Genomic DNA, 12,745 nt, shown 5'->3' with positions numbered 1-12,745 from the left:
AATGCATGTCATTACAGGAAGTGATATTTGGGCACATTGCCATATCATTCCATTAGCACTGTTAACGGACACCTGAATGTATAACTGAGTAAATGTCGTTAAAAGACTTTACGTGTGTGTGTGTGTGAGACGCAGATGAGTGTTTCTCTGAACTGTAGAGATGTTGAAATGAGGTTTGTTTGGCCTCAGATGACAGTCTCATGTTCTGATATTCTTGATATTAAAGAATAGCATTCACATCTCTCTCGTGGTTGTGGTGTTATCAGCAGATTCTTATGAGGGATGCATATAAACAAACAAACATAAAAATTCTTCCGTTTAGTTTCCTTTCTGTTTGCATGACCTGGAATTTTCTGTCAGTAAATAGAAACATGAAATGAGTCACGTTACAACAGGAAACGTTTGTCTTTTTATTTATTCAGTTGACAGGGATCAAAGCATAAGAGATTATGCAAGCCATTTTCAGGTTAACCTACATACAAGTGTACATGTGTAATTCTGTAGCCCAAACACTGGCACATGCAGACAACGATTTTAACATTGGTAATGTTTATGTACCAAGTCCTTGGTCCATTACTGAATGATAGATTGGTACATGAGATGAAATTCAACTTTTAATCAGCTTTAAATTCACCGGCAGTCTCTGCTCTGTATAATACTTGCTTTACATGTTGACGGTGTTTCACAGCATAGACGAAGCGTTATCAGTGGTTATTTTATCATAGATTCAATTTAAAAAGAGCTATAGTTATTCTACGGTAAATATTTACCACAGGTTGAGCTTAAAGACAACAGAACAAACGCTGGCGGCGGCAGAAACGGCGAACTATAATGAGATGGACAGCAATGCTACACATTCGGTGTCAGGCACAAGTTATCAGAATTGTTTTGAGGTTACAATAACGGAAATGTTGCTATGTTTAGCTGGCATACGAGTTGTGTATGCCACAGAGGTGTATAATATATTCATTACAAATAAAAAAAAGGAGTAATATGAACAGCAAGGGATGCTCATTCCATACTTGAGAAAATAGTAAAATTTTATATAAATATATATTCAAAGTGATGAAGGAAATCATTCTCTGCTTTTAGAGCATGTTTTCCTCCAAATGTGCTGAGATTTAAAACATGAACTAAAAAAAAAAGATGTAACTGAATGATTAAAATTAATATAGATTTATTTGTACTTCAGCTCTTCCCAAGACCCCCCCTCCCGCTATGCCCTAATGGGGAAAAAAATAAAATACAATTTGTTTGTATGCACCAATCTGGTCCATTTCCTTGTGATTTTAAAATCACATTACTGATTTATAATAAACATTGGTCTCAACTAGATCACTGGAATTGAACTGTATTAAGCCAATTAAACAAAGGCAAAATACAGTAATTCCCCAGCATAACCACTCCCTCAAGTGATGGTGTGCCAACATCTTTCAGCCTCTAGAAGATGAGAGAGAGAGCGAATCCCTAAAGAGCATGGAAGAGAAATATTGTGCAATAATCAGCGGTTAAATGGTGCTAGAGTAAATCTCAAAAAGCCACTGGATGTTGCCTTCATATCTGAAAAAGAGAAAAGAAAATGGTTTTACTTCCTCTGAAAAGCTTCACTTAAATTAAAATAAAATAAATAATCTCATTTACATCAGTTTCTCACCTGTGTGGCGGTGTGCTGAAGCCACTTTTCTTTGTCCCCGCTGAGCTTCATACAGGAAAACAGGTCACACACTGTGGGCAGGCCAAGCCTTTCCTGGACAAAACACACGAAAACACGGGAAGACATGAATGCATGCCACCAAATGTTAGGTTCGGATTTTAGAGGGACATTCTCGAAACCTGATACTATGGATGGAAATTGTAAGATGATTCTTTAAAGGGATAGTTCACGCAAAAAATTCAATTCTGTCATCAATTCATGTCGTTCCAAACCTGTAATCGTTCATCTTTAATGAGACCCGAGTGATTTCTGTCCCTCCGGTTAAAAGCTTATTCCACCAAAACTTTGACTCTTCAAACAGTTCATAGACGATAATCCAATCACACGTCAAGCAACTGCGGCTGAGCTTTCATTTACCATATTTGACATGCACTTTTTTGTATGCGTTAATGCTTATGAGTGAATAAAATCCTCAATTAAATCTGTTTATCAAATAAAGTGATCGTGTCTCTCTTCAGAAGACTTGAGTCTACTCGATTCATATGGACTACTTTTACTATTTCTTTATGAACTTCTTGAAGCATCAAAGTTTTGATTGCGTAGACTTTCAGAAATCTCTCGGTTTCATTGAAAATCTGTTCATTTGTGTTTCGAAGGTTAACAAAAGTCTTATGGGTTTGGAATGACATGATGGTAGTACATGCAATTTTTGCGTGAACTATCCCTTTAATACGTTTGTGTTTTGTAGGGATGTTAACCGATGACCGATGGTTGACCGTATCAACGTTAACCGATCAAAGTTTTCGGCAGTCGGTTAAAAAAAAAAAAAGTGATCTCTAAATTAGTCTATTATAGACAGTGGACTAAACGCTACTACAGTTAGCATCTCATTCCAATATCTTTTTTGTGTGAAGTGAACAAATCCCTCTCACTCAATTTTTCATAACTCGCCCGTTTGTACTTAATAAACCAATAAAAACATTCGGCGCGAGGTCACAGCGTTTGGGTTCGCGCGCTCACAAGGTTTGCAGAAAGTAAAGGCTACAGGCTAACACACTCGAGCCAGGACAGACAACAGGATGAAGCGTGCGAGGAAATAGTAGTGTGTGGGACCATTTCACCAAACAGAATGACAGATGTGAGTTGCAACTTGTGTGATACAGCACTTAAATATGAAAATACATTAGAAATACATTTCAGTGGTAACAGATAAGGTGATGATGATCATCATCTTTATTATTGTTAGCACTACCTCAAACTAAAGCGGCGTCTCTTCGGTTCGGAGCTGTCATTTTCTTAAATGAGCCGCGGCAATGTTTCAAATGAGCTGCTAATGCTAGACAAGCGCCTTTATTTTCAACGCGATCACCTTGTACCCAAACCATTTCGAAACTAAGGAGCCATTTGTCCGCCGATTACATACAAGCTCCTCGGCGCCGCGTTTGCGGGACTCATGTTTCACGCTGTTGGGGATTTTAAAAAAGTGACGTGAGTGGAAGGGCGGCGCCGTGTGTGTGTGTGTGTGTGTGTGTGTGTGGGAGGCAGAGCGGCAGAGAGATGCGACAGAGTTGTGAAATTGCAGGCGCGGCTCGAAATGGCTGTTATTTCAAATAGCGTAGCATATTTTAAACTAATCGGTTAACCGGTTTCAACCGGCTAATGAGGCTCGGTGGTCGGTCAAGAATTTTTTTTAGTTTTCGCCATCCCTAGTGTTTTGTTGCATTATTTTCCTGTTATCACTGTAAAGCTGCTTTGACACAATCTGTATGAACTATACTATAATGTACATTTCCAGAAGAAAATGTGAATGGTGCTTGCAGTGGCAAAACTCGCCACTCGGTTGCTAGGGTGTTCTGGGAGGTTGCTATGATGATGCTAAGTGTTCAGTGTGCTTGCCATTGTGTTGCTAGGTGGTTGCTAGGGTATTCTTGGTGGTTGCTATTGTATTCTGGGTGGTTGCTAAGGTGTTCTGGTTGGTTGCTATGGTGTTGCTAGGGTATTCTGGGTGGTTGCTAGGGTGTTGCTATGGTGTATACTATGCTATATAAATAAATGTGACTTGGGCAGCACAGATATCAGCCTCACCTGTGCACTGGCCCGCTTTCGTAGAAGCCATTTATCCTCCTCGAGGTCTTTTGAGTTCTCGCTCTCTGGCTTGTTTGGCGTCTCAGTGGCACGGCTAATGGACTTCATCGCTGGCAGAAGCCAGTTCTCCGACTGCAAAGGCTTCTGGATGAAGCTCTCAGAGTCTGAGGATTGGATGTGCGGGGTCACCCAGGCGGAGAGGGACGACAGGGCCGGGGATTTGGGACTGTTGCTCGGGTGTAGCCAGGCCTCTAGGATGGCCTGCACTTTCTGCTCCTGCTCCTGCTGGTGGCTGGAGGCTTTGTTCGAGGCGTTCTTACTGACGGGAACCCCGTTCTTATCCCGACCCTCTTTCTTGAGGAGCCAAGCACTAAGAGCCTCTTTTCCACAGTTTTCATCACAGACACATTGAGCGTAGCTGGCACAGGTCTCATTGGCTTTGCAGGTGGTCTCGAGAGGGATGGTCTTGTGAAGCCACATCTCGATGGCATCTGGGTTGGTGTTGGGAGTGCTGGCAGCGGATGAAGGTGGAGTCTTTAGGCACTTGAGCTTTCCGAGGTTCTCGATTTCCACGGCTGCGGTGAGTGTGGCACAGCAAGAGCCGCAGTCAGACTTTGGGAGCCAATCGCTGTAGGTGTAGCTCTCGTAGAAGGGTTTGATGATCAGATTGAAGCGGTCAGCATCTGATACTTGGCTGGTCTTCTCTTCCTTGATTGGGTTCGGGCTGGCAAGCCAATTGCTGAGTTCTTCCTCCTCAAAGGTGTCGTCCACTTTTTCCTGCTGGTCTTCCAGTTCCACCTCGTCCAGATTTAAGTCGCTTTCCTCAATCATCTCGATCGAGAAGGTTGAGCTGCCGCTGCTGGTTCGCTCGCGAATAGGCAATTTCTCCTTTATCAGCCACGACTCCAGGTCATGAAGCTGACCCCAAGCTTTTTGGAAGTCAAAGGCAGGTGGTTGTTGTTCTTCCTGTATGGTGGAAATAAAATAAAATACTCAGTGCAATTTCCAGAACGTCAATTTAACAGAAGTAGCAGAAGTGACTAGTTTGTCACCCGTTTTTAAAAATCTAAGCCATGAAAAAATAAAGGCTTTTTATTTTATTTTTTTAAACTAATTAAATTAAGTGCCTTGGATTGTTTTTCTTTTGATAGAAGAAGCACTTTAGCTACAGTCAAGTGAATAATTCAGTGGTTCTTAACATGTCTCAGCTTACCTGAGATTCCTTGGAAACAAGCAGCCAGTCCTGGGCGTTGGTGCTAAAGTGGTCTCTCACAGGAGCGCTGCTCACTGCACGGTTCCCGAGAAGCCACTCAGCCAGAGGTGTGGCCCGTTCAGGATCTACTTTCTAAGTAAACAAGATGGGTATTTAACATTGAATGCACATATAGTATAGATATCACAACTATAATATCAAAAACAAACCTGTTTCTTGCATGAAACTGGGCAGTCCTGAAGAAGCCACGGTCTCTCAAAAGAGCATGAGGTCTCCATTTGCTGCAGCAGAGAAGAGTTATGAATGCAGGTGCTTTGTGGAAGGGTGCACAAGTCTGTTTATAGCAATGGTATGAGCACATAGTATTTTGACACTATTTACACTGCGATCCTGTCAACAGTATGTGGACTTTCAATCATATGTCAATAACTGGACCATATGTTCTATTAGAAGATGTTCACTTGAGTCTCACACCGTCTACACCGCAACAGCTTTAGGCTGTGTACACTGAACGTGTCAAAGAGAAAGTTCAGAATCCATTTAATTCAAGTGCATGGAGTACATCAGAAAACAAAACAGGGCATTAGTTAACTGTTGGCGTCACGCCACATCCAGTGATTTTAATGGGCTTTTGTGTAGCCTAATTATTAATCGTGTTGAGTTTATATTCTGGGCTCGTTAAGCATTGCCGAATACTCAAATGAGATCGACTCAGAAAAGACGTCAATAAATGCGCGCGTGTCGCCCGTACATCTTTGTTGCATGCACAAATTGTGATCACTAATACAAAATTAAACATTTTATTCACAAAAATGTCTCTTTGTACAAATTGCTGCACATTCGTTGAATTATGAATTTTACACATAAATTGAAAGCAATTTGTTTGTAGATAGTAGCCTAAAAGCTAAAACATTTACCAAGTTCACGGATAATTGTGCGTGCTTTTATTAATCATGATACTAAAATCATAATAAAGTATACTACAAAAAATCAGATGAGGCCAGAATATGAACGTTTAATTTCACGTTAAAGGATAGTTCACTTTAAAATGAAAATTATGTCATCATATACTCACCCTCAAGTTGTTTCAAACCTGTATGCATTTCTTTCATCTGCTGAACACAAATGAAGATATTTTGAAGAATGGCAGTCAATGGGACCAGTTAACCGTCTGGTTACTGACATTCTTCAAAATATCTTCCTTTGTGTTCAGCAGATGAAAGAAATTCATACAGGTTTGAAACAACTTGAGGGTGAGTATATGATGACATAATTTTCATTTTAAAGTGAACTATCCCTTTAAGCATTTTCCTCCCATAGAAAACCATTATAAGAATGATTCATGCATATTAGAATGTCCCCTTATTATGTCGAAATAACGAGATATGTCGAAATAACGATATATGTTTTCTTGTCTTTTTTTCCTCATCTTGCGGTTCAGGGCTTTCGTATGCCACAATGCGGTGTCAGTGTATTAAAATAATATGATGTGTAGATAAATATTTCTGTTTATCACCAAGTATTATGTTGGTGTATATGAATGAAAGTGATTAAACATCATGCTTCATCTTTTCATTAGTGAAAAAAGTGATATTGGGGGTTCTGAATTTCCTGCCATTTATAGCCATTCATCTTTATCAACCATAAGCCTTGGTGTCCAAAATGTGCATATCAGCAATTCCACAAACCTGGGAGGAGATGGTCCCAAAGGATGTGATAGCCTGGCGCAAGGTGCGTGCATCTGCTTGGAAACTCATCTCTGGGGTTTCTTCAGGAGTCAGATTGAATGAAGATAACCTGAAACGACAAAAGATGAGCCACATTTATCATCTACTCAGGCATTCCTCAGAGGATTCACATTGATTATGGGAGATTTAATCCACTACGGTGTCTCTGTTGACTAGCTTGACATGTAGTAGTATTTGAGTTCATTGACATATCAGCATCATTGCCTATTACATGGCAGATATACATTAAACATTTAACATCATATTATAAGTATAACATAATTAAAACAAACTTGAACAAACAAAAACAATAAAAGATTCTAGCTTGCCATGTAAACCGCATTTTAGCACACCACAGCAGATTTACAACAATCGGTGCCTTACTTGTCCAAGCAGTTGGTGAGCTGGGTGGCAAGATTGTTACTACTGGAATACTCCAGCTGATGAATGAGGATGTCAAACTGGCCTTTGAGCTGTGAGAAACCATGAGAACAAATGTCATTTCAGCTTTAAAGTAACTCAACTAGAGCAGCTTCATTTCTCCTTTTTTAGATGCGAGTATCAGTATCCAGTCAATATTTAGATCTAATTTCTCAGAAATATTGCTTCGTAATAGAGATCTAAAACCTCATTTACTTCAGTACCTAAAATAAAAAAAACTTTCCACAATAACTCAATATGCCAGACTGACAGATGACCAAACTATACATGTAAAGCTCACCAAATGAAGCTGCTGTAGCTGCTGCTGTAAAGTTTCTCCTTTGAGCTGCTCCACCAGATCGATCTGCTCCAGCAGCCAGACCTCACGAGAGCGCAGGATCTCCAGATGTCTACTGATGCAGCTGTGCAGCTGAGACTTCACCTGGGAGTAAGCAGACACGAGTCAATGCGAGCGGGTGCGAGTCTTGGCGTGTCAGCCTTTGATTTGGAAGTGCTCAGATACCGAGCAGCTTTTAAAACTCCTGTTGAGGTGGATAAAACGACCCCACCTCCTGAACGCTGAAGGACAGCCTGCAGGGATCTGAGCTCGACAACAATGCAAACAAGATCCTTATTCACTCAAAACAGAGAAACACTATTATATTATACTCTGAACCATGCAGCTGTTTTGAGAGATTATGGGGAAGCCCAGTGAGGTTTCTCAACAGAGCTTAAGGTGAATGAGCGTAAATCCTACAAACTATTTTTGAGACAATTTCTCAACTGTTAACACTTCTGAACTTGTTTAGCTGTGGTCTAGTAAGGCCTACTCCTTTTAGACCACCTGCATCGAAGTAGTAATTATCAACTCTGTCTGAGGTGACAAATTATTATGTCATATGCATGGATGTTTTATTATATCTACAAGAAAATAATAGCGTATTGTGCTAATTATAAAGCCCCAATGTTCAGAAAAGTCACCCACTCATGGGACACTGAGCCTTTAATAACACAAGCATGATTTAAGTATATAAATAAAAGATTCAAAATAAGTACTTCATCTCGTATATTACATGACACTAAAAGCACAAGGTGTCTCTCACCTCTCTGGAGTTGCTCTTGAGCTGAACTTCGGCTTTGATGACCCCAGCGATGGCCTCCTCCAGCTGGGCCCGGGCCTGAACACACTGCCTGAGGGCAGCCGTCTCTCTCTGCCCCACGGCTGACATGCTGCGGACAAGACAAACACGCCGGATCACATCAAGCTCATTCTTTTCTATTTCAAAACGACTGGTTAAAGGGACAGTTCACCCAAAAATGAAAATGGTATTTTCATGTTGAGAAAAAAAACTATATCAGGTTTTTAAAATCTAAACCTACATTTGGTGACTTTGCTAAAAAAATTGTTTCGGAAGTGTCATCTGGTAAAATGTTAAACAAACACTTTTTAAAAATATCTTCTGAATTTCACAGAATAACGTCTAGTCAAACAGGTTTGGAACAACATAACTAGGCTACTCTTTTTGGGTAAACTATGCCTTTTATCTGACCATAAGGTAGTAAAATATTGTATAACAGCATTCCAGTCTTTAGTCTTCAATTTGTTGACATTTTAAGATCGTATATGGTGCCAATATTTGTGAACTTTTAACAAAAAACAAAAAAACATCCCTTGAGAAAGAATTACAGTTGTTCCATATTGATTTACTTAGAAACACTGATAATCAGTCTGATAAACCTCGTTTCAATCAATGTCCATTCTTTTGTACACGTTTGCTATAAATAAAATGTTTTATATATATATAATACAAATCAGAAGTTTGACTGATTTACATTAAGCATAAGCCTCAGGCTCAAAAGGTTTAAAGGATTGGTGTAATACCCTTTTCACAAGATGTAAAATAAATATCTGATGTCTCCAGAGTGTGTGTGTGAAGTTTTAGCGCAAAATACCCCCACAGATATTTTTATATAGCATGCTAAAGTTGTCACTTTTTGAGGGTGAGCAAAAACGCACCATTTTTTGTGTCTGTCCCTTTAAATGCAAATGAGCTGCTGCTCCAGGCACAGGGGGCGGAGCTACAACAGCTTGCACTCACACAGACATGCACTGAAAATTTCTAAAACTTTAAGCCTTTTATGTTCAAACCGGAGTCAGAAAGATGGAGTCAAGAAGAGGTGACAACATGTAGACAACATTTCTGAATGGCCAGTTGATGAATTTATGTAGCTTGTAGTTGATTAGTAGTCATTGATTAGCATATTTTGTCATGATAATCTATAAATCGTGTTCTGGGGGCGGGTTTAAGTAAATGTTCGGGTTTGTGATGTCACTAACCCGGGAGGAAGCTCGTGTAGTTCCTACCAGCCGTTTGTTGTAGTCCTTAAAAAGCTATTTCTTTAAAAGAAAATATCTTCCTTTGCTTTGAGCGTTGCAACTTTGCAGATGTTGTTTATGCTCAAACTGCAACATTACTAACTAAAGTTAGAAAAGTGACATTTATATTTCACGATAACTATATACATCTCAATGAAGCTATTTTTATTTTACTTATTAAAATTAACAAAGCAAATTACAAACAGTAGGACAAACACAATAGAGCAGAGATACCAGTTAAATAAACTATGTTTTTAGCTAGTAGGTTTATTTAACACGTAGTGAAAAAAAAAAACAGAAATTGAATAATCAAGTGTATAACTAAAACACAATAGTCTTCACTGTAGGAATCGAATATGAACGGACTCTTATTAAAGATACAAAAGTGATTCAGTCAAGAGCAGTGAGTGATTTTCTCTGACTTTAGTTGTTTGATTAACATTAACAGTTGTTTATTGTGCTGCTGTCCCTTTAAGACCGAATGCACAGATCCAGTTTACTGACACACATCCGGTTTTCACCCAACTGTTGACATTATTGCCATTTTGACATTAATGTGCACCTATTCAAGTGCAAGAAGACGCTAACGAGAATTGAATTAACGATCACATACTGTCTGAGAGGCGGCTTTCTGTGCTTGAGCACCAACCGCACTTATATTGGTATATATATTATTATTTTTACATACCGTGAAATAAAAGATTTACGATTTCGATTAAGATGTACAATTTCTAAAGATAGACATTTTATACCATGGTCACGATATGTACCATCATACTGCCCAGCCCTACTAAAAACCCATATCAGTCGACATCAGCTGTGGCCTTTTTCCTGTGAGCTCAAAGCCTCGGTGACATCCTGCAAATATCTGTGTGTCAAGAGGAATGATAAGCGCCTGCCAAAGTTAGAGCAACACGTGACGAGTCAAATAATATTCAGCTGACAGTGTCTTAAGGGCAAGATGCCATGATTCCTGGAGGGTTAGTGCAAAAGAAACAGACTAAACATGTCCCAGCGGAGGAAAAACACAGTTTACACACCCAATACAATAACAGGAAGAGCTGTATAGTGTAGATCTCCAGATGCATTTCTTAAATAAGACTATTAATCTAAAAAAAAAAAATTTTGACTGATGATGCAGACAGTGTCCACAGATCTAGAGCTTTCCATTCTGACAGCATGCGTGGATTAGAAACCAGAGGAAAGGGAAACAAGACCATATTTGGACATCTCGATTAAAACAAATTAATTTAACTAATGCACTTTTGCAGGATCTTACATTACATACAGACACTTAACACTCTCTGGTTTCAATACAACACAATAACGTGCCCGAGTACTACTGGCACTAACGTAACGTTAGCAAAGTGTATTCAGTGTTAGCACTTAGCAGTGGATGGTAATATCATGTTACTAACATAACACGTCAAAAACTACTTTATGTTTGGCTAGTGTAACTAAGTAACTATACGGATACTTTATAAATTGACCTTTTGCCATTAATAATAATAATATGGTTATCATGAGCGGCGTTCGCGAGAACTCCTTTTGTTTACAAACTGAAACGGATGCATTTAAAACGCCATGTCAAAGTACCGATTCGGTTCATACCTCTTCTTGTCAATCAAGCGATATACAACGGACGTCAATTTGATCCAAATGGGTAGCTTAGCTTAGTTTGCGAACTGTCAATTGATGAAAGTCTCACGGTTTATCTGAGAGAGCCCCTTTCCTCGGCCCACAGCAGCGACGTCATCGCACACGTCATCCGCGCGGCCTCCACACGAGCCGACGGATTCTGCACGTACACGGGGCTCACTCTCGGGGGCGCGCGACTGACGGCTCGAACAGAGGCCAGAAAAACGACTCCAAAACACACAAAGAGCACAAATCCGAATAAGAAAAAAAAAACATGGTGCAACTTCTGTCTTAAGAGGAACCAAAATGTGGAAGGAGGAACCGATACTTCAGTTATGAGGGTTAAATGTTGACATGTCTTTTAAAAATAATACCGCAGCAAAAATGCTGATATCAGACCTTACAATATGACCTTTGCACTTCATCTAAGAGTTGACTGATAAACAAACTTCACCGGTATCACAGTTCAAGTGTGTGGAAAATCTCAATGACAACACTGATTAATAGGCATATTTAATACACTAGCCTACTTTAGCTATGTGTATCTGTTATTTAACTAGTGATTATGTAATCTTGAAAATGACATTAACATCTAGTGCTCTCGGTACACAAACACCGAGTGTCAGTCCAAAGATAAGATAAGCAAAAATAGCAAAGCAACATCTGTATGCCACCAAATAAAAACAATCAACCCAAAACTGAAGCAACTTTCATATGTAGGTGAAAGTTTTCTAACCGGATCTGTTAACAATATTTTCCAGTGTTCTTGTTGCACATGTTGTATTTATAATATAAATAACAGTAAATGATGCATAATAACATGCAACTGACCCTAAATCAAATCCTTATCAAAAGTACAAGTAGTTAATTTATATAACGTACCTAAATGTAAAATCACACCGTAACAAGAACACCTTAAAACAAAGTGCAAACCCAAATTGTTCATACTTCTCAGATAACTTAATTGCATGCAATGACAATTGTTATGATTAATGTATTGCACTTGTACACTATCTCTTTAACTAACCAGACTCTATTTGCAATGACGAAATTCAAATGCTAGATATAGAATATTACGCAACATTTACGCAACACTTCACCAAGACATGTAAAATTACTTAAAAGAAAAGCAAATTAAAACAATAACTGAACATCTGAAGCGGACGCTGCAAATATACCCTCCAGACCCGCCCGTCTTGAGTCACATTTATCGAGGACACACAGAACTCAATGCATAATTCGTAAAAATACACATTTTAAAGTATGTAATTAAAACGATTATCATATTACGTATACACTTGTAAAGATATTAAACACATCACCAAAACACAGAAGAAAGTGTGCTTTGTTACAAAATATGGTGAGCTCGTGCACTCTCCCCCTCTTTAACCCAGATTAACATTCCGACGCCGTATTAGCTAACAGTTCACCTATTTTTTTTCAACAAAAAATGTTATTACATACCTGCACTACCTGGAACTCTTTTATGGAACTGAAATGTTATTAATATAGCAAAGCCTTCGGGAGAAAGCAGCGCCGCGTCCTCTCATGCGTTATGCTATCCGGTATCCTATCCAGCTAATGTCAAACAAGAATCTTGATAATAACGCGAGAGACCATAACCTCGCGAT

The 12,745-nt window shown here is 39.2% G+C and overlaps 2 protein-coding genes across 3 annotated transcripts in view; one reads left to right on the top strand and one right to left on the bottom strand.

Annotated features, from left to right (window-relative positions):
* The window catches only part of dlk2 (delta-like 2 homolog), a 528,840-nt gene that overhangs the window by 273,980 nt on the left and 242,115 nt on the right, over positions 1–12,745 (top strand). The gene's annotated exons all lie outside the window — the stretch shown is intronic.
* On the bottom strand, positions 398–12,711 carry ncoa4 (nuclear receptor coactivator 4). Of its 2 annotated transcripts, none has more exons than XM_079635092.1 (10): positions 12,579–12,711; positions 8,203–8,329; positions 7,401–7,541; positions 7,064–7,152; positions 6,641–6,749; positions 5,162–5,233; positions 4,953–5,084; positions 3,740–4,705; positions 1,655–1,747; positions 398–1,560 (listed from the first exon to the last, which is right to left on the bottom strand). In XM_079635092.1, the coding sequence occupies exons 2-10, from the start codon at positions 8,326–8,328 to the stop codon at positions 1,555–1,557; spliced, it is 1,734 nt and encodes a 577-aa protein (XP_079491218.1). In that variant the 5' UTR covers position 8,329; positions 12,579–12,711; the 3' UTR covers positions 398–1,554. The 2 variants fall into 2 exon arrangements, with proteins under 2 accessions (XP_079491218.1, XP_079491219.1); XM_079635093.1 differs by lacking the exon at positions 12,579–12,711 and adding an exon at positions 11,088–11,387.

Source organism: Phoxinus phoxinus (genome assembly GCF_949152265.1).
Source record: "Phoxinus phoxinus genome assembly, chromosome: 14".
Classification (NCBI taxonomy): Eukaryota; Metazoa; Chordata; class Actinopteri; order Cypriniformes; family Leuciscidae; genus Phoxinus; species Phoxinus phoxinus.
Note: the sequence above shows the minus strand (reverse complement) of the source record. Positions and strands in the feature narration are given on the sequence as shown.

Bases quoted from the DNA above. Each gene is read 5' to 3' on its own strand.
- ncoa4 (XM_079635092.1), bottom strand. From the start codon at position 8,328: ATGTCAGCCGTGGGGCAGAGAGAGACGGCTGCCCTCAGGCAGTGTGTT. The intron at 7,542-8,202 runs GTGAGAGACACC...GCTTACTCCCAG, and splicing joins TCAAGAGCAACTCCAGAGAG to GTGAAGTCTCAGCTGCACAG. The intron at 4,706-4,952 runs GTAAGCTGAGAC...TCCACCATACAG, and splicing joins TTGTTTCCAAGGAATCTCAG to GAAGAACAACAACCACCTGC.